At 47.3% G+C, this 20,521-nt stretch overlaps 1 protein-coding gene across 1 annotated transcript; it reads left to right on the top strand.

The window, feature by feature from the left end:
• The first annotated feature begins 648 nt into the window (after positions 1-648).
• On the top strand, positions 649-18,907 carry LOC117052400 (phospholipase A2 inhibitor and Ly6/PLAUR domain-containing protein-like). The gene is made up of 5 exons (XM_033159295.1): positions 649-725; positions 8,801-8,917; positions 9,484-9,633; positions 14,665-14,811; positions 18,693-18,907. The coding sequence occupies exons 1-5, from the start codon at positions 677-679 to the stop codon at positions 18,848-18,850; spliced, it is 621 nt and encodes a 206-aa protein (XP_033015186.1). The 5' UTR covers positions 649-676; the 3' UTR covers positions 18,851-18,907.
• Positions 18,908-20,521: the final 1,614 nt, after the last annotated feature.

Here is a 20,521-nt window from a genome sequence, read left to right on the forward strand (position 1 = left end):
TGCCATCTATATAGGATTTTCTTAGAATGCTTTCTCCTATAAATCAAGATTGCTCTGGATGGTTTAGATTACCTTACTGCATACCATTTAGAATCCTTTATTTGTATATGAAGGTCTTTCTTCCATGTACATTTAAGACCTAATCAAGAACCAGAGGAAATAACTCCTAACTCTGCAGTAGGTCTTCTCTCATTTGGCCTCATTCTAATAAAGTACTTCAAATAGACACATGCAATTTCACCCCTCAAAATGAAAAACTGGAAACCCAGCCAGATGGGCGGGGTATAAATAATAAAATAATCAAATCAACATAAAATTAGATATACTATGATGGGAGTGATGAGAGCAAGTTTCTATGTGTACCCCTTCCTCCAGCCTATCAAACAAGTTCTGCCCAGGTGCTGCCCTGAGCCTCCTTTTAATTGGAAATTGTTTCTGGGAAAACATAATAAATCTACAGAAAGTAATTTCATTGCAATTCATCAACAAATTTGTAATCTGGGACCACACGTTCTGGGACACATAGACACTATTTCCCACATCCCAAGAAACCAAGTTTCCCAAGTGTTGCCCTCAGGGCTCTTTCCTTCTCCTTTAAAAACCTCTGAAATGACTCTTTTCTGTATCAGTTGCCTTGGTGGTCCTGCTCTTCCTGGCTCTTGCTTATTCCAGCGCTATGAAGGTACTCCTGGGCACATCTCTCCTCCTGGTCATCGTCTCCCCAGGTGAGTTGAAATCAGATCACTAGCACTCTTTTTATCATCTTAGAGGGGGTTCAGGATCGGTGTTTTCCTTCTCCTGGATCAGCTAGTCAAAGATTTTACTCATGTTTCCACCCCACAGCTCAACAATACATACATTTGATTGGAATAATTGGAAGGGTGTAGAATTTATAATAGAAATTGGTAAAATTATGCATGGCATATGCAGAGTGGGTAGCAAAAGGTATTTCTCTCTAGCACTAAAACTTACACATGTCATGATATGGTCATCAGGAGAGTTGGAATTAAGATGTGAAAAATGTAAAACTGAGAGAAACTTACATATTACAGAGTCACCTATATTTAGTCCAGGATCTTGATGACACACTAGCCCAACAGTTGACTATGGGAAGCACATAAGCAACACTTAAGTACAAGAGCACTTCCCACTCCTGTGTTTTCCTGAAACTGCTATTTGGAATCATACTACTTTCAATTATGAACGTAGAATATAGTCATCAAAGTATTAATTGCTATCTTTATCCCCCTTTAATTTGTCTAATCTGCTTTTAAAACTATAACCTTGGTGGCCATCACTACCTCTTATCAGAGAAAACCCCACAGTTTAATCTGCTCTGTGTAAATAAGCGATTTTCTTTGTCTGTCCTGAATCTTCCAATATTCAGTTTCATTGGATGTTCAGGAGTTCTATTGTTATGAAAGAAGGACCAAATTGAATCTATTTCAACTTTCTCCATATAATTAATAGTTGTGTAAGGAGAGGAGATTTTATTTGTGAGATCCAGTGGGAGGGAAAGTGGGTGGTGGGCAGGAGAGGGTTCAGAACTCCACTGCACTTGGAAATCCCAATTAATTAAACACATTTAACATTCTTTTGCATTTTTAAAATCTTTCATAATAAGTTTCAATTTACAACCCCCTTTCCTCTATGAATTATTAAGAAAACCACAAACACCACAAAGAAATAAAGAAAGAAACCACTTTACACTCATCTTTCTTTCCTTCCTACAGTAATACCACTGAAATGTTTATCTGGGGGTTGACATTACTACACTCTCAACTGAAAACTTTTCAGTAACAGTTTCAAAGCCAAGAACCAGGGATATAGTTTCTCTAATGCAGGAATTTTGTTTACTTTGTTCTAAACCAAAATCTTCCATTTTCTTTCATTTCTTTGTCCCTCACAAAGCCCCCCACCCCTTCCTTGCTTTTCCCACTGTATTGTGAGCACTGCAGACTGGGCACTCTGGTGTGTTTTCTACTGTAAAAGGAAATTTCCTGGGCTCACTTGGATTGCCAAACCAAAACAGCAGCAAAGAAAATTAGGATCAAAACAGCAGCCAGTAGGCTTGATCTTTTATTATAAAAGACTGTTGCAATAGCACTTCCACCTGCAGAAGCAGGAAGAAGCCCAGAACAAAAGAGAGTTCAAACTTTTATCAGTTTCCAAAAGTATCAGAAACACCCCTAGAACTACATCACAATTACATCTCATGAGGGGAGGGTTTGGTGGCAGTAACCTGAGCATCAGAGCTTGCCCCTTACCCTTCCCTTGACCTCCAACTTACACCCATCAAGTATTTACATTTCCTGGGTTTGCCTGCCAGGTTCATCACTGATCTTTGTCTGACCAACAACTTAAACCATTCCTGAGAGGACAGTCTTTGTGGTTGAGATGGTTACCTGTCTGACACCTGGGTCAGGGATTATCTCTTGTGCAAGGGTTCACTGAGTATGTGACCTTCTGCTTTGCGTATTAAGGCTGCCCTCACTCATGTCCCAAGCACACCCCCCCTTGGTATCAATTTCCTTCCTGAACAGAACAGAACATTGGAATTTGTGCAGTTATGTGGTGATTTAAGGAGACACTGTGTGAGCAAAGGGGGAGGTGCACACTGTGGGCTGTAGGGACACCCCCCCAATCATGTTAAAAATTCCTGTAACACTTCCTTGTAATGCTCCACAAACTTAATGTATCTCCTTTAAAGCTCTTGAGATGATGTTACTTCCCCATGTCATCACTTAGTCCAGGCATGTCCAACAGGTCGATCGCGATCTACCCGTCGATCGCCAGGATGTTACTGGTTGATCGCCAGTAGATCGTGGGTTCCTTAGCCTAAAAGAAAAAAAAAGCTCTGCCCTTAAAAGAAGCTCAATGACTCTTGTCTTTCTCCCCCTCCCAAAATCACAATAACAATGGGCAATTGCAGGGAGAGCTCCTTCCCTCTTGCCGACACACAGCTGGTCCCGGTGAGGGGGGAGGGGGCGTGGTCTAACCCCGGCTTCCCAGATATCTGGCATGGCTTCAGCAGCTGCATGTCTCCTTCTCAGTGCAGTTGCCCTCCTGGGGAGAGAAGGCTAGTAGACTTTCTTTTTAAAAGCAGACACCAGGGAGAGAGAGAGAGAGAGAGAGAGAGAGAGAGAGAGAGAGAGAGAGAGAGAGGCTGTTTCCCCTGCCACACAATCTTTAGGGTGGGATTTGTTCCTGCGTCTTCCATCGCCCCCCAACCTGGCCATGGTGTGAAGAGAAGTCCTCTTTTCTTCCTTTCTCTTTCTCTTCCTCTCCTCCCCCCCCCAGTCCGTCCCCATTTACAGCTTTGGGGTGTCTCACCTACTGCACCACCTCACTGTTGTTTTCCATAGAGAGCCTCATTTACCGACCCACCTCTAGGATATGACAGGTTGTGTATCATGCAATATTCACCGGGAATTTTCTTGGGCACGATGCCAAGTGGGGAAATGATAAACTTATTGAAAGGGGGGGCAGGGAACGGCCCGGCCACCCTGCCCAAGTGGCGCTCTTTCTCAATTTTGTTCGCCGCTACGAGGGGCATTTCCCTTGCCGACTTTTGATTGGGAGGAGTTCTGGAGACAGGCGAATTGGAGACAGGGATGCGGAAACCGTCGTGGAACCCGGCTTCCAAGAAGTTGGCAGCGGCCCTGTTGGGGTAAGCTCGTAAAAGGGGTAACATTGCTGAAAGGCAGAACCGGGGTTGGAGCAAGGGAGGAAAAAACCTCATTTCTTGGCAGTGGCCTTGTCCTGCTGGGAGCCCAATGCTCTCGCACCACCCTTGTTGTCACTGGATCCGTTCCCTGTAACCGACTTCCGAAAGCCACGAAAAGGCGGCTTCACCTTAAAACACCTGGTGCGAGAGTGTGAACCGCCACAGCGTTCGCATACATGGTCGAAGCGGCACCTGTCCCTGTTACACGACCCATTATTAAACTCCCAGCAAGTTGTGTTGGTCACCCGTCGGACTTTGGATGGTTGTTTACCTGACCTGGCTCCAGAGGCCTTCTTTTCAAAGTGAGGAGCCACAGTCTCCGACCAGATATCACTATCTTTGATGTCCCAACGTGACTTAGGGTCCGCGGCTGCCCTCTCACGAAACTCTTCATCATAAGCTAACGCTGCCTCATTGCCTGCCATTTTCCTGGCTTTTAGAATGATGGCTAGGTAGTTGATCAGATGCCAAGCCCTGTCCGGGTATGCGGCTGAAACCAACCCCATGTAGGCTGTGTATGCAATAAGCCAGTTATCAAAGGTCCTGTCAATCTCCACAGCTTTTTCTTTTTTACGGTGCGATTCTGGCTTAAACTTTGCGCTGCGATTGACAGCTAGGGAAAGCAATGCAAATATATCGACAAACTCCCCATTTAGGATGCGGTTGCGAATATTCTTTTTAAACTTAATGCCAGGTGGCTGATCCGTACGCTTAAAATTAGAAGTACGGACCCTACCTTTTGCATCCTGCCCATCCTCTCCCCATGGTTCGCTGGCACCAAAGGCACGGCGATGACGCCGGGTGCGACGTTCCCAAATCCAACTGGGGAGGCCCGGAGCCTTGCGTGTAGTAACCCAGTACCCTTTACAACGCTCCTCTGACTCACTGCTGGAGGAATCAGACGTACCTGAAAGACCTGAAGAGTCTGAAGTGCCCGATGTGTTCCTCTGGCGCTTACGCCCGTGCCTCCTTGATTTGCGTGATCTCTTCTTCCTGCGACGTGTACTGCGCGAATCCGGGCTGGAGGAGCTGTCAGATGAACTAGACACGGGGGACCTATGCCTGTGCCTGCCCTCCCTGGAGCGACGGCAAGGGGACCTGGACCTATCTAAGCGCCACTTAGCGCGGGCCAGGCGGCGCTGCAAGATGCCGCACTGATGCTCCCAATCTGGCGCCTCTACGTCAGTGGACAAGGAGTCGCTGCTCTCCGTAACCATAACCTGCGTGGGGTGGGCCCTGCGAGGCTTGGCACCAGAGGTAGAAGGGCCATCAGATGGGTCGCCTTTTGCTTTTGTCTTTTTTAATACTAGCTTCATGGGGGGGGGAACCTTCCTGCCAGAAGACAAGGCCCTTTTCTTAACCCTTTTCGCCGCTTTCATGGTATTACTCGGGGTGCCCTTCGCCTTGAGGGTGCCCTGCGTGACCTCAGCCTGAGACATGCTGCACTTAAGGCAATGGGAATGCTAGAATTACTTCGCTTTATTTATTTATTTAACTGTTTTGGCTTCAATATTATTTTTATTAATGTTGCTTGGTGTGCTGTGGGAAAAATTGAAAAATTACTTTATATATAGTCAATATAGGCACAGAGTTAAATTTTTTAAACATTTTCTAATGGTGGTGTGCCTCGTGATTTTTTTCATGAAACAAGTGTGCCTTTGCCCAAAAAAGGTTGAAAAACACTGGGGTAAATGACAGAACCACACCAACCTAACTGCGCATATACACTGACTGGGAGAGAGAAAAATAACAGGTTAGCCCATACACTCATAATACGCCAATACCACAATACGCAAAGCACCATCAAGAAGGGAAGAAAATGAGTCATTTTCTGGGTCCAATGCCCAGTAATACCATCCGCCCATGGCTCCCGGGGCCAGCCAGGCTAGGTGGGCGGTGGCAGGGCACCAAGCCCACCCGCGCCGTCAACATCCATATTGGCCACCAATTGGCCCTATCCTGAAGCACCCACGGCCCGCCAGGAGGCCGACAAAACGAGCTGCGGCGGCAGCAGCGCACCAGCGCCCTCCCGCGCCACCCGCAATCAAATTGCCTCCGAGCGCCCGATCCCGGGGGCTCCCGCTGCGCCCCAGGCCCAGCGGGAAGCCCCCCCAGCAGCAGCAGTGGCGGCAGGGCCCAGCGCATTGCGCCCTGCCACCATCCCTTCGGCTGCTACGCGACCCGATCCTGGGGCTCCCGCAGCCCGCCAGGCCCAGCGGGAGGCTCCTGAAGCAAGCGGCGGCAGCGGCAGGGCCTGTCACCCTCCAGTGCCGCCGGCCGTCAATTGGCCGCCGAGTGGCCGAACCCGGGGGCTCCCGCTGCGCCCCAGGCCCAGCGGGAAGCCCCCACAACAGCGGCGGCAGCTCCCGTGCCACCAGCAACGCATCGGCCGCCAAGCGGCCTGATCCTGGGGCTCTCCCTGTGCCATCAGGCCCGATCCAGGACTACATACCTGCAATGTGGAGCTCCTGGATCCTGGACGTTCCTGAACCTGCGGGAGAGAAAAGAAAAGGGGGGAAATCTGGCGGCTCTGCCGCTTTTACCTGGCCCTTGACCCCGCCCCCGGCCTCTGTCCTTTGTCCCATCCTGGCCGGAGGCAGGTCAAGGGCTGACCTGACCCAAGGGGAATGGAACCTGCCCAGGTGATCCCGCCCGGTGCCGCAAACACCGCCCACCTGGGAAGGGAGGGTGGGAATTGCTGGAGATCTTTGCTGTCTTTTGAAAAATCCATTTGGAAACAACAGCCCTCAATCTTTCTCTACTTCTCCCCTCCCACTTCCCTTTGTCCCATTGATTTTGGTTTTAGTGTTCTGGTGCTTCTACAGGAGGAGAGCTCCTTTGCGCCCTGCTCTGCAGCTCTGGGAACACCAGCGTTGGCTAGGGATGAGGAGTGGGGGACCGCCTGCCTGGGTGGGTGCCGTAAGGGGGACAAATGGGAAGCTCTCCTCCTATGGAAGCACCAGAACACTAAACTAGAGCTAAAGTATTCAGGCTGCAATCCTGTTCACATTTTCCTGAAAGTAAATCTCCCTGAACTAAATGGAACTTACTTCTGAGTAGACATGCATAGTCAGTCACAGAAATCCCAATGTAATTTTCCTCTTCTAAAAAACAGCCATGCCCATGTATTATCCAGGAGTGACAAGGCGTGTGTCTGCGGGGCTGGGGCGTGGGGGGCTTTCTGTCCCCGAACCTTTCGACGCGGGGCTAATTGCTAGGGACCATCCTCTTTTCTGCACTTCCACCACTTTGATCTTTGCCAGTTTTACATCCCACTTCCTTCCTTGCAACTCCTGGATCGGGTCCTCCCCACTCCATCCCCCTTCCAACAGTCTTCCTTGCTGGTTTAGGTTTTAGGTCAATCCCTCCTGGGAATGAACTTGGCAGCCTGAGGGGGGGGGGTTGTGAGGTGTCATTTTGACAGCTGCCCTGTAGATGGGGGGCGGGGGTGTTGTCGCTCCTTGTTTGTCCCCATTAAGAGGAATTGATGCCACCCCACCCTCACTAGCAATGCTTCTTATTTACACAATCACCATTCTTGGAAGTTACGCCCAGCGCCTCCTCATAAAGCAGCAGCCTGCAAGCCAGACAACCTGGTGAGGGTCTGTCTCGGGCTCCGCGGCGGCAGAATTCCCCCCTTTTGGGAGTTGGTGACGCAGTGTATTTTGCGCCCCCCGATCATTTTTTTTTATCACTTTCCTAATATGCAGGACCATCTGAAAAAAAAATCCTGACTTTGTTTTTCAAACAGAGAAGTATGTGGCCAAAATTGATTGTTATTCTGGAGTTAGAAAAAAGATTTGGCGACTTCCAAAAAATTGAATTAATTGTAGAGTACATGTCATTTCCATTCAAATCTGATTTGGACATTTAAAAAATTGCAGTCATTATCAGTACAAATTACTCATTTTGCAAAACATCTCTTGAAAATGAGATATTAACTGTGAAAAATGACATTTTTCTGAGGGCCTGTGCAGAAGAAGAATCCTTTTGGAAGTTTGTGCCTAGACAAAAATTTCTAAATGCAGAAGATGCAGTGAAATTTTATACTCATGTTTTGGTTGTACTTATTTGTGTGAATCTGCATTTTCATATTTAAAAATGCTGAAGAGTAAGCAATGTTCAAACATGACAGATGAGCACCTTAAGGATTCCCTGAAGCTGGCCCTGACATTGAACAGTTGGTTACTAAAATGGTGACATAGATGTCACACCAACAATCGATGAAGGCATGTTTTTTACGAAATCTCGATAGGTAGATGCAACTTCCTCCCAAGAAATCTGTAAAAGTTTCTGTTGTCCCCTGTTAAAAAGTAGGACAGTGCTCCTCCCCAAACCCCTCTCCTTGTCCCAACTTTGAGCCGAACCCCTAAAAAATGGGGCATTCCTCATTTCCAAAAAAGGTCAACAACTTTGAGCTGAACCCCCCCCCCCCCCAAAAAAAAACCAGGGGTAGATCACTGCTAGATTTTAATTCTGAAAGTAGATCCCAGTCTCTTGGGAGTTGGCCACCCCTGACTTAGTCTTTCTGGTGTGGGCTGCTTTGGAGGCTGCTATGGAGCGCTTTCTATTTATTTCCCCTCTTTTGATGTCTCACTGCAGGAAGTATTCACTAGAGAGGGAAGCCTTCCTTACATATCTGTTCTCTGCAGCCACAACTCTTCAGTAGAGCAATTACCTCACAGAGTTTGACACACTTTGATCAAATCATACATGACACAGGCAAATTAGAATAGAATAGAATAAATCTTTATTGTCATTGTCCCCTTGCGGGAAACGACGAAATTCTTCTCTGCCCTGAATCTTTCAACTTCATTGGATGTTCAAGAGTTCCACTGTTATGAAAAAAGGACCAAAATGAATCTCTTTAAACTTTCTGAATATAATTCATAGTTGTTTAAGGATTGTGTAAGAATTGTGTCAAACTCAAGTGAATTTTTTTTAGTATGTAAATCCAGAAATAATGTCTGTGTTGCCAGTGTTTTGTGAAAGGAAGGAAGGAAGGAAGGAAGGAAGGAAGGAAGGAAGGAAGGAAGGAACTACTTTGCAACAATCTTTCTCTCCTTTTTACAGCAGTACCTCTGAAATGTATTTCTGCGACTGACATTACTAAAGTCTCAGACCAAAGAGTTTTAACATGTAGACCTTCACTGAATGTCTGTTTTTCCAGTGTTTTCCGTACAAATATAGGTGAGTCTGATTTGTCTTATAATCATTACACTTTTGATGAACAAAAGCAGAAGCGAGGAAGGTGTTGCATTCCAGCTGTACTTGAGTTACAAATCCTATCAGCTTCTGCCAGAATAGCCCATAATCAGGGATAATGGGATATGTTGTCCAACCACTGGAGGAACACAATTTCCTCATCCCTGCAGTGAGGAAGGACTTACATTTGTTAAGTGGGAAATCTGAAAAAAAAACTTACAAAAAAACCCCAAATCAATCAAATCAGTGTGATCACCACCATTCACCCAGTTTTGATGACCATTTCCAGATTGGTTTGGAGAGCTTGGTTTTCAATAGCTAAAGAACTGCAGTCCCCCAAACAAATGAATACCAGCCAATCCACAGAGCTATTGTTTCAAAGAGTAGTGGCCCTTCTCCTAGCTTATCCAATTTAATAATACATTCTATATATAGTGTCCCTGTCAGCCAACTAGAGAAATTGGAAACATCATAATGAATTTACACCCAGAGTCAATTGACCTGCATTTTGCCCCAGATCTAGGCATTTCTTTCAAAATTCTCTTTCATAGTTGGTGATAAAGAGGCAACTTACTATGGATGCGGCCTAGCAGGCCTGTGCCGTTCAGGCCATTATAGCTTCACTTCAGCGAGTGGTACATTCGTTCAGAAGATCTCCCGCTGCTGCAACACTGACATGTGCAACAATGAAACTCTTACTCGTAAGTGTCTGCATCTTTTTAGAATATCCTACATACCTTATCGGCCCAAATATAAGCCTCACTTTCCCCCCAAATTCCAGCTCTGAAATGTTAAAGTGTGGCTAAAATTCAGAATGGAGTGCCAGTGCCAGCTTGGGGGTGGGGGTGCCTAGCGCCAGATGGCCCCCATTAATGGCGGTAGTGCCAGGAGATGGGCGCACAGCCCACTCGGAGCTGAGCACCAGCCGCGGCTTGGGGAGCGGGACACTGAGCACCAGTGCCAGCCACCCCAGGGGCGTACCCAGGATCAAAACTGGGGGGGGGGGGAGAGAGCCATGGTCGTTCAGGTTGTGACATTTCAGCACGGAAAAGGAGAATGAAACCAATGAAACAACAACTGCTGCAATGTAAGATTATATAGACAGGTGCAGCATAGATTTTGGTAACAGGTGACAGCAATCTGCAGCTGTAAGGTTTTCTTAAAGTGACCCCTTTAAAACAACTAATGTAAAACAAACTATGCATGTATAACACCTGTGCATGGATAAAGTTTGTTTTACATTAGTTGTTTTAAAGGAGTCACTTTAAGAAGCTGCCCCCCCGCCCCTCGCTGGGTACGCCCATGCTCGACAGAAAAAAAGTTCCTCACCCAGGTGGAGAAGGGCAGTGCTAAATGATAAAAAAGGGATGTGAAAATCCTCCTCTGGTTTCCGCCTCAGACACAATAAAAACACGTTTTGGGGGACAGTATTTTACCAAGAAGCGTAAGGCGAGGAGGTGGTAAATGGCTTCATGTTAGTCAATGGCTCGTTCAGGTTGCGGCTCTCGCTTCTGGTGCCTTCCTCGGTGGCTCCTCGTGAGCAGAAACCTGGCAGGAGTTGTGGGGAGCGGGCCGCATAAAAAGCGCGAAATAAGGAGCTCCAAGTGTTGCATTTTACATGAGGAGCCCCACATGCAGAGCAGGGAATGACAGTGGCGGAGGACCTTGAGGGCAGGCCTGGCTGGCACACCCACTCACCCCGGAGGGAGCCACTCTTATTCCCGGGCGCCTCTCGAACGCAGCGGATCCGCTGCTGCTTCCCGCGGTGTCCCCGGGACTGCTGCAGTCTAGACTGGCATCTTTAGCAATGTGCCTGCCTGGAGCTCTCCTCGCCCATGCCTGGGGAAGGAGGGAGGTAAGCGGGGTCGGGATTGGGTGGGGGCTTAATTCCCCCACCGGCCTCGACCCCCGATCGTTGCCCTTTTGTCCCCAGGACACCTCGCTTTGGTGTGATCGTCCTGCTCTTCTTCCTCCACCAACTCCCTGCACCGCCGGTCAATCTCTGGCCGCTTGGAAGTCGGTGCGCTCTTCCCATGTGTGCGAGGCACCAGCTAATTCTGGTTTTGTGCAAGGGAGGTTTGGAAGCCCTTGGCGGGCTGCCGGGGCCTCAGTCTGTCGATCGCTGGTTGAAGTTTGGTGGGGGGCTGGAGGAGCCAGGCAGCAACTGCTGAGCAGCCCGGCTTAGGGCAGGAAAAGCCCCCTTCCAGCCCAGCGAGCCGTTGCGGAGAAGAGCGCAGAAGAAAGAGCGAGCGGTCAGAAATCAGGAGGAAAGAGAGTAGCAGCATGAAGTGTGTTTGCATTTCCATGTCCTGTCAGGGACTCAAGGCTGCTTCTGGGGGGGGGGGGCAGCTGGCTTCTAGGGGGGGCAGCTGCCCCCCTGCCCCCTGGGTACGCCCATGAGCCGCCCCCCGTTCTGGTCAGTAGTGCTGGGAATTTTAAAAGTGCAGCTTATTTGCGGGACTGAGCAGCCCAGAGCTTTTTGGAAATGAGCTCTTCACACAGGCCAGAAGGAGAGGCAGTCATGAGTCAGAAGAAGGAGAAACACTGAAAGTGAGGGATGTCCTGAGTGCCTACCTTTTTGAAGGAGCTGGTCCTTTCCCCTTTTCTGCCACTACTCTTGGATGGAAGAAAGGTGCCGGTGGCAAACTTTGCCCAGACGCTCACTGCAGCTGAGTGGAACTACTTACAAATCGACAAGGATGGCCTGGCAATCGTGAAGGGAGTAAAAAAATTCCATGATTTCTTGTACGGGCGGCCCTTTACCGTGGTGGCCGTTGCTTGGCCTGTTTGCCCCTGAGAAGCAGACCCCCCAAGTATTGTCTCCCTGCGTCCTCAGGAGGTCAATTTTCCTTGCCGGCTACCAGTATGCACTGATTCACTGCCCTGGGAAGGTGATGGGCCATGCGGATGCATGTGGATGCTTGCATGTGGACTTCGCTGGCCCCTTCCAGGGAAAAACATTCTATAGTGGTGAACTCCTCTGCTGTGGCCTCATCTACCAGCAGCTGTTGATAGGCTTGGGCCAAGTCCAGCTTGTCAAAAAAAATTGACCCAGCCAGGGTGGCAAGGACATGGCTGACCACTGGCACTCAGTATGCGGGGGTTTTAAGGGCCTTGTTTATGGTACATTTGTAGTCTGCGCAGATGCGGACCGAACCATTAGGCTTGACGGGTGTGACAATCGGGGTTTCCCAGGGGGCATTAGGCACCGGCTCCAGCACTCCTTGCTCCACAAGCCGGTCCAATTCCTTGTCTATGCAGGGTTTCATAGCAAACGGGACCCAGCAGGCCTTGAGCCTGATAGGTTGTATGGCAGGGTCTAGCTGTAGAGCAATGGGGAGCCCCGTATATCGTCCCAATGCCCCGTGAAAAACCCCCGGAAACTCTTTGCATATGGTGTCCACGTCCACTTGTAAGCTAGTGCGGTTCACCCCGGTGAAGGCTAGCCCCTGTGGTCCAAACCATGCCAATCCCAGTAAGCTAACGTTGGGGCCCTTGACCACAAGCAAGTCCAATTGCTGCTTCTGCCCTCGATATTACACTCTGAATGTCCCCACCCCCATTGTGAGGATCTTAAGTTTCTGGAAGTCCCGGAGGGTGAACGGGGCCAGCCTGAGTTAGGGACCCCCACTCAGGCACAGTTCCCTTAAGGTCTGTGCCGAGATTATGGATAGAGTTGAACCCATGGCAAGCTCCATGCGGCACACCCCCCCCCCTCTATCTGTACCTCTACATAAATTTTCTCTATGTTGTGGTGGGGCAACTGGTATACCTGGCAGTCTGTGATCTCCATCGAGTTGCCTTGGTGCATTGGGCCCCGGGACCTGCGGCTCTTGGGTCGGTCATCTGATGCCTGGCATCGGGTGGGCTGAGCCTGACACACCCTGGCGATGTGTCCCAATTTTCTGCACAGCCTGTACTCTGCATTGCGGAAACGGCTGGTCCTCCTCTCATGGCTCTCTCCACAGCTTGTGCAGTTCCCTCCTTCTGGTCGAGGCAGCTGTGGTGTGTGCACTGCTTGAGTGCGCCGTTGTACTCTGTGCACCTCCTCCCTGTCGGATCCTGAGACGTCAGTGAGCTCCTTGTAGTGGACCCTTGGTTAGGACGGCAGGTTCGGCCGTGCCTCTTGCGTCGACCTCTCAGCAGCTTCCTGGAACGTTAGGTCCTTCTTGGCATAGAGGCATTGTTGCAGCTTCTCGTCCCTCAGGCTACCGACAAGGCAGTCATGAAGCATGTTCTCCAACTCTGAACAAAATCAAAAATTCTTTCCAGTAGCACCTTAGAGACCAACTGAGTTTGTTCCTGGTATGAGCTTTCGTGTGCATGCACACTTCTTCAGTTACCAACTCTGAGAAGTTGCAGAACCGAGCAGCTTGGTGGAGGGAGGTCACAAACCTGGTTATGGTTTCCCCGGGGGCTTGCCACTTTGCATAGAAGGCATTTCGGCAAGCTACTACCAAGGGCTGTGGCGAGAAGTGCCCCTTCAGCTGTTCCATTATTGTTTTGTAAGAAACGGTAGTGACGTCTTCAGGCGAAAGGAGAGCCCGGGCAATTTCGAAAGTCTCCTCTCTGCAGACGCTGAAGAATATTGCCCTCTTCTTGGCATCGTTGGTGACCCCTTTAGCTTCTAGGAGGAAGGTGAAACTGGAGGCGTACCCTTCCCAGTCTCCTGATGCTGGGTTGAACGGCGAGAAACTGCTGTTCGTTGCCATTCTGAGTTCCTTGAGTCCCAGAGCTGAAGCCTGGATACACGGTGCGATGCAGCGGTGCGGCAGGTGCTGCTGCTGTGGTGCTGTGCATGGTGGTCAGCTCAGAGGGATCCCATCCTCATCGCCAATGAAAGAGTCAAGTGTAAATTTCGTCAGAGTCAAGTGTAAATTTCATGCTCTTTATTCAGCTCGTAGTAACAAAGAATGAATCTTTCCCAAAAACGTCTTCTATATATACACATTATTTACACAATGGGCCTCACATGATTGGCTGATTCCAGGCTGCTCCTGTAGGCCAATCAGGTTGTGTATTCACTTCCTCCAGAAGCCTGATTGGCTGCTCCTGCAGGCCAATCAGGTCACTGATTCACTTCATCCAGGAGCCTGATTGGCTGCTCCTGCAGGCCAATCAGGTCGCTGATTCAGTTCCACCTGGAGCTGGATTGGGTGGCTCCTGCGGATTAATCAGACTGCTGCATTCTGGATCCTATTGTTCTAGGATTAAGCTCAGTACACAACACACACTGACTATAACACCCTTCAATATTTTATGGGAGGTCAAAGAGACCTTGGTCCCTCGGAGTTGGCTTCAATGCAATGCTATGGTCAGGCATAGGCAAATCCCCCCCCAAAAAAGTTTTGGGACTACAACTCCCATCATTCCTAGCTAACAGGACCAGTGGTCAGGGATGGTGGGAATTATAGTCCCAAAACACCTGGAGGGCCATGTTTGCCTATGCCTGCTATGATGAATGGCATCAACTTCCACACAGAAAGCAAGAATAAGAAAGGTCACACACCCCTTTGTCCCACTTTTGGCAAAGAGTTACCAACAGAGTATGTCCCATAGTGTGAACCCAGATCGGAATGGGTTTAGATCAGTCTCTCATCTAAGAATACTTGCAGCTGCCCCCCGAAACCCAAAATATCATTGGAAGGGTTACAACTATAGAACATATATGAAACAGATATAAAGACATATAAAACCATCACATATACTGACGGTATGTTTGATTTTGGCAGTTCCAGATCGCAGCACTCTTCCCCCGAATGGTCTGAAGTGCCCAGCCTGCTTCCATTACCTTTTCAGGAATTGTACAAGTAAAACTACCATTAACTGCTTTGGGAATGAGAATCAATGTGTTCATTTTAAAGGAGTTCTCAAGAAAGGTAAGATTGCTATTAAGGTAGGAAACCAATCATTGAATGTCAAATTCTCTTTTTTGCTTTAAAACCAAAGTTTCTTTCCATGTCCATAGATTTCATATATCATATGAAAGAGGGAAAGAAGACCCCCTGCCTCTCTCCCATCACCCTTTGTTATCTCCTGTGTGTACATGCTTTTGTACGTTTGACAGAATGCACCAGTGGGTTCCGCTCCTGGAGGGCTATCCTTGAACACATACCTTACCGATGGGTAGGTTCCAGAATTAGTAAAGATGAAGGAAGCTAGAAGATAGAACCAGCAGGAGAAAAAGACATTGAATGGGGAAATTGTCACATGAAGGAAGAGCCCATCATCTTATCTTACCTACTTCTCTGCTTACACCAGTAGAGGGGAACCTCAGCCCTCTGTTACTGCCCCTTGAAATTCTCGACAGACCACATTCCCTTGTTAAGAGGAAGCAAAATAGCAGAAACTGATTAGGACAAATGCTTGCAGTACCCCCCCCCAACCAAAAATTCAGAGGCACCATTGTGTGGAGGGGGGGACTGCCGGTATGATGGCCCCAGGGCTCATTTCTCGGGAGTGCGCTGCTCACACTGCCCAGCCACCCTTGCAACACTTTATGAAGCTAAGTGAATAATTCAGATTTGATCCCAGCATCACAAAGCAGCTCAAGGCTTTTCAGGGTAGAATGAGAAGGATGCAACAACCATGCACCATTCGATCCCAGCAGATCAAAGGGCACATGGTTGTTGAATCCTTCTCACACCACCCTGCCAGCCCTGAGGCGCTTTGATATGCTGCGATCAGCTTCACAAAGCGGCTTGGGGCTGACGTTGGGCACCAGCAAATTATGCTACACCATTGTCCAAAGTCTTTTTGTGATCCAATACAGATAGTTTATGGAAAACTGAAACCAGTCTCAAAAGAATATGGGAAGCCCTCTGGGACTATCTTGGTTGCATTCAAAGCACTAGTGTCATATAGTTAGAAGCCCACACATCTTGGGCATCCTGAGAACTGCCTTCTTCCACATAAATCTGCTAATGTTTTGAGGTCACCTGTGAAGGTTCTGTTTCTGGTGCATCACATTGTGCAACTGACAAGGTGGTAAGTGAAGCTTGGACCTTCTTAGTAGCAGCACCTCAGCCCTCAAATATACTATGGTACCTGCTGAAAAAGTTTCTGTATACTCATACTTTTTATTCACAACAAGTGTACATAATATCTCTGGCTTGTTCCACTGAAAAAACCTCTCCCATCCAAGACATTTTAAGTCTACCTCCTCTTCCAAATATTTGAGGAATGTATTTCCCTTTTCCATTGTGCTTTTCCACCCCGGATGATTCATTCTCCTTCTCCCCCCCCTTTCTCTCCTATCCACCTGATTTCAGAAGGGGTTGAAACCCTTCTTCTGAACATATTCCCCTCCACTATGTTTTCCATGCCCATGACTCATCTCCAGATTGCACTCAATTCTCTCTCTATCTCTGTGTCATGGGCTGGGCTGGCAGCAAGAACATCAGGACCAGAGGCAAGTTGATAGGGAAGAGGGTCTGAGGAGCTTGGGTCTGGAGGACGGGAAGCAAGAGGTACAAGTCTCAGTCTGAGGGTCGAGGCACAAAGTCACAGTCCAAGAGGCAAGGTACGAAGTCACGGTCCAAGGGTCAAGGCACAAAGTCACCATCCAAGAGTCAAGGCACGAGGTCACAACCAAAGAACAAGGAGGCACGCAGTGAAGCAGGAAATGTGTTACTGTGGCAAAAAGCTGAGGGGAAAAGCTGGCCTTATAGGCCTGCTGGCTCCTGCCACCAGGTGCAGTGAGTTACTAAGCAGCCTCACCTGTGCAGCCACGCCCTGCCTCTTCAGAACAAGCTGAAGAGGGCCCCAGTCCTGCAAAGTCCTGCTGGTCCCAGGGCCTGGCTCCGGCATGCACTCCTGACACTCTGTCTCTATCTCTCTCCCTTTCTGCTACCCACTGATTGCTGTTTCCATGATTCCCCTGATAATTAAGACAATTCTCCCTCCAATTCTCCCTTTCTTACATGCTCTTAGCCATGCTCCATGATTGATTTTGTATCCTTCATAAACCCCACCTTCCATTGCCTTCCTCCCCCTCCCTTTCCGGTACACTCTACTTTCCACCCACCCCAATCATTAGAATCATAGAATAGAATCATAGAGTTGGAAGAGACCACAAGGGCCATCCAGTCCAACCCCCTGCCAAGCAGGAAACACCATCAAAGCATTCCTGACAGATGGCTGTCAAAAAGATGTTGAATAAGACTGGGCCCAAGACAGATGTTGAATAAGACTGGGCCCAAGACAGAACCCTGTGGCACCCCACTAGTCACTTCTCTCCAGGATGAAGAGGAGCCATTAATGAGCACCCTTTGGGTTCGGTCATTAAACCCCCTACTTCATTGATCAGGTCTTACATGGTACATAGGAATCTATGTTTGGTACACTGCTTTCTCTTAACTTTTGTCTGTCTTTCAGAAACATGCAGGGATCACACATCAATACTGTGCCACTTTCTGTTTATATCCCTGTCTGTTGCAAACATGCAAAGACAGCATACCTGCCAAGTTCTCCGAGGAAAATGGGACCTCCTGTTTTCTTCCTCAAAATCACGGCAGTCATTTTGGGTGCCATGTCACGTGCACTTTCATGTTGCACACACTCCTGGTGCTCTCACCCTGAAGAAAAGTGCTTTTGCTGGGACTGTGTTTTGGGGCACCGCATAAGATATCACCCTGATAAAAGCACCTTTTCAGAGTGAGAGGAAGGTGCCTGTAACAGGACTCACCAGAGAGCATGTCCTGGAAGACAAGCGTCCCAGCTTTGGGTCTGAAAAAGTTGGATGGTATGAGTCAGCCCATCAAAAAGACACATAAGCATACATACCACCCCTCTCTTTCTGTCTCTCTTTTACACAAATGAACACAAACCAAACACGCATATACATATATACACATATACCTCCCTCCTTCTTTTTCTCAAATATGGATAACAAAAGAAATGACTACTTCTCACGATCTCACTCCCTCCTTCTTACCCTGCCCCCCCAATCCTTCCTCTTCTGACAATCAGTGAAAGCTTTTCCACAGAATGAAGCCAGTAGTTAGTGCTGCCATATGGAAGTCGGGCAAATGTCCCAGCAACGTGGGTTAAATTGTGCCAAAAATGCTTTTAAAAGCCCCAGAACTCAAAATATATTGCAGCTGTTACTAAACAACTTTGGGGTTTGTCTAAAAACAGCTCAACAATTTTGGAGGGGTTCCTTTAAAAACCTCAATAAATTTGGGGTCTTCCTAAAAATAGCTCAGCAGTTTCAGGTTGTCCTGGTTTTTACTTTTTGAAATATGGCAACTCTACAGTATTTGATAGGCAACAAACTGCTAGGCAAATGCAGTGGTCTCTAAAATCTCTACTTTCTGCCCCACAAAACAACAGGGGATCTTAGAAAATGTACACTGTCAGCTGTGATTTTGAATTGATTCCTGAGGTCTCCAAAATCACATTCCTCCTCCCTCCTCCCAGCCTCTACCTCAGCTGCTTCCTCCACCTCCTCAGTTGCCAGGCCATCCTTCTTGCTTCAGATTCTTCTCCTTCTCAAATTCCTCTCCCCCACCTCCTAATTGACACCCAGCCATCCATCAGTGGCTACATGAACAGTTTATTTCCTACTTCAGATGAGTTTCTGCAGATTTTTCAGTTGTATACTTTATAAAAATAAATTTTAAGAATTCTCATTCACCAACACAATCACAGTCTTAATGGTCTGGAAAAGCACTTATATGAACATTTCTTTCTTTCTTTCTTTCTTTCTTTCTTTCTTTCTTTCTTTCTTTCTTTCTTTCTTTCTTTCTTTCTTTTTCAGGTATCCATAGGGGACAGAAATTAAATTTCAAGGGATGTGCAACAAAAGATTTTTGTTCCCTCAAGAATCATTCCCCATTTGTTGGTTATTATAACTTCGAACCCGTAGAAGAGACATGTTACGATGCTTCAGAAACCTCAAACCAGCCTGAATTTTGAGGATAGGATACAGAATAACCTCCCTTCTTGTGGTTTCCACAATATATTGCAGTTGGGAGGGGGGAGTTTAAGATCTAGTGCACGTTTCCTCAAACTCGGCCTTCCAGGTGTTTTTGGCCTACAACTCCCATGATTCCTAGCTAGCACAATCAGTGGTCAGGGATGATGGGAAGTGCAGTCTCAAAATATCTGGAGGACCGAGTTTGAGGAAGCCTGATCTAGTGGAGACATCCAGGCCGTGGAACGTCTCTTCTTTTTTCCCCTTTTGAGGGATTATGGGCTCTAAGTACAAAAAGCTTAAGTGTAACATATAAATCAGTTAAATTTTCAATATGACCACTATAGAAATCAAAATAAATGATCATGACAAATGAAATGTTGTTTCTCAAATCTATATCTTTCAAATAAATACAGTACTGTATGCCCTTAACTTAAGCCTATTTCATTTCTGTGCATTCAGCTTTATGTACCTGGCCAATTAAAAATAAATAAAGATAATAGTAGGTGGAAAGGGAACAGGTGTCTGGAGGAAGAACTTTGGCAATCCCGCCTGCCATTGCACCCAATGTGTTTTGACTATATATATATATTTTTTTGCTTTTGGTTCAATCCAAAGAACATGACCCCCACCTAAGTTAATGGCATACTGTAGTTCGGAATGACGAAGTATGATATTTCCTGATGGAAGCAATCCAGGCTTGTGTATTTTCTATCATAGAATTGTAGAGTTGGAAGGACCACAAGGATCATCTAGTCCAACCCCCCTGCAATGCAGGAATCTTTTTGCCCAACCTGGGACTTAAATTTACAAACCTGAGATTGAGTTTCTTGATGTAAAACAGGAAGCAAGGAAACAGTTGAAAGTATTTGAATAAATGCTTCTATCTTATCAACCTGTAGCAAGAGAAAAAGTTGTACAGAAAAATAAAATGATCATAGAACAAAAGAAAAAAATAAGGTAACACAATAGTGCAGGGGTGGCCAACTTCCAAGAAACTGCGATCTACTCACAGAGTAAAAAACTGGTAGTGATCTACCCCCTTTGTTGGGGTTCAGGTCAAAGTTGTTGAGCATTTTTTAGGAAGGAATGCCCTGTTTTGGGGGGTTCACGTAAAAGTTGTTGAGCTTCTTTAGGGAATAGAAAAGCGATGTTGAGCTTTTTTTTAGGAAGGAAAGTCCTATTTTTGGTGGTTCAGGTCATTTTAGGGGTGCAGGGCAAAGATGTTGAGCTTTTTTTAGGGGAGCCAAAGTTTTTAGCTTCTTTGGAGGAAGCCACTAATCTACTGGTGATCTACCACAGACATCCAGTGATCTACCAGTAGATCACGATCTACCTGTTGGACATGTCTGCAATAGTGTAACAATTCAGTTGAGTGACTGTTGTGGCTAAAATTATTGACCCAGCACATTGAGGGAAAACTTGGATTAAAGTATCTATGCAGCTGGTTTGAACCCAAATGCAATAAAATGTATCCAAAATATACATGAAACTGAGCTTTTCTCCTAAATGTAGAGTTGTAAAAAAATTAAAGGGACATAGCGCCACCTTTGTGTCATTAAGCATAGCTGTCAAGTTTCGGATTTGTAAATAAGGGATCAGCAGTCTCACCTATCCTGGGGACAGTCACATGTCAGTGGTGGGCGGAGCAGCAATGTAAACTCCAAGCGGGC

The sequence above is a fragment of the Lacerta agilis genome, chromosome 8, assembly GCF_009819535.1.
Source record: "Lacerta agilis isolate rLacAgi1 chromosome 8, rLacAgi1.pri, whole genome shotgun sequence".
NCBI classification, from domain to species: Eukaryota; Metazoa; Chordata; class Lepidosauria; order Squamata; family Lacertidae; genus Lacerta; species Lacerta agilis.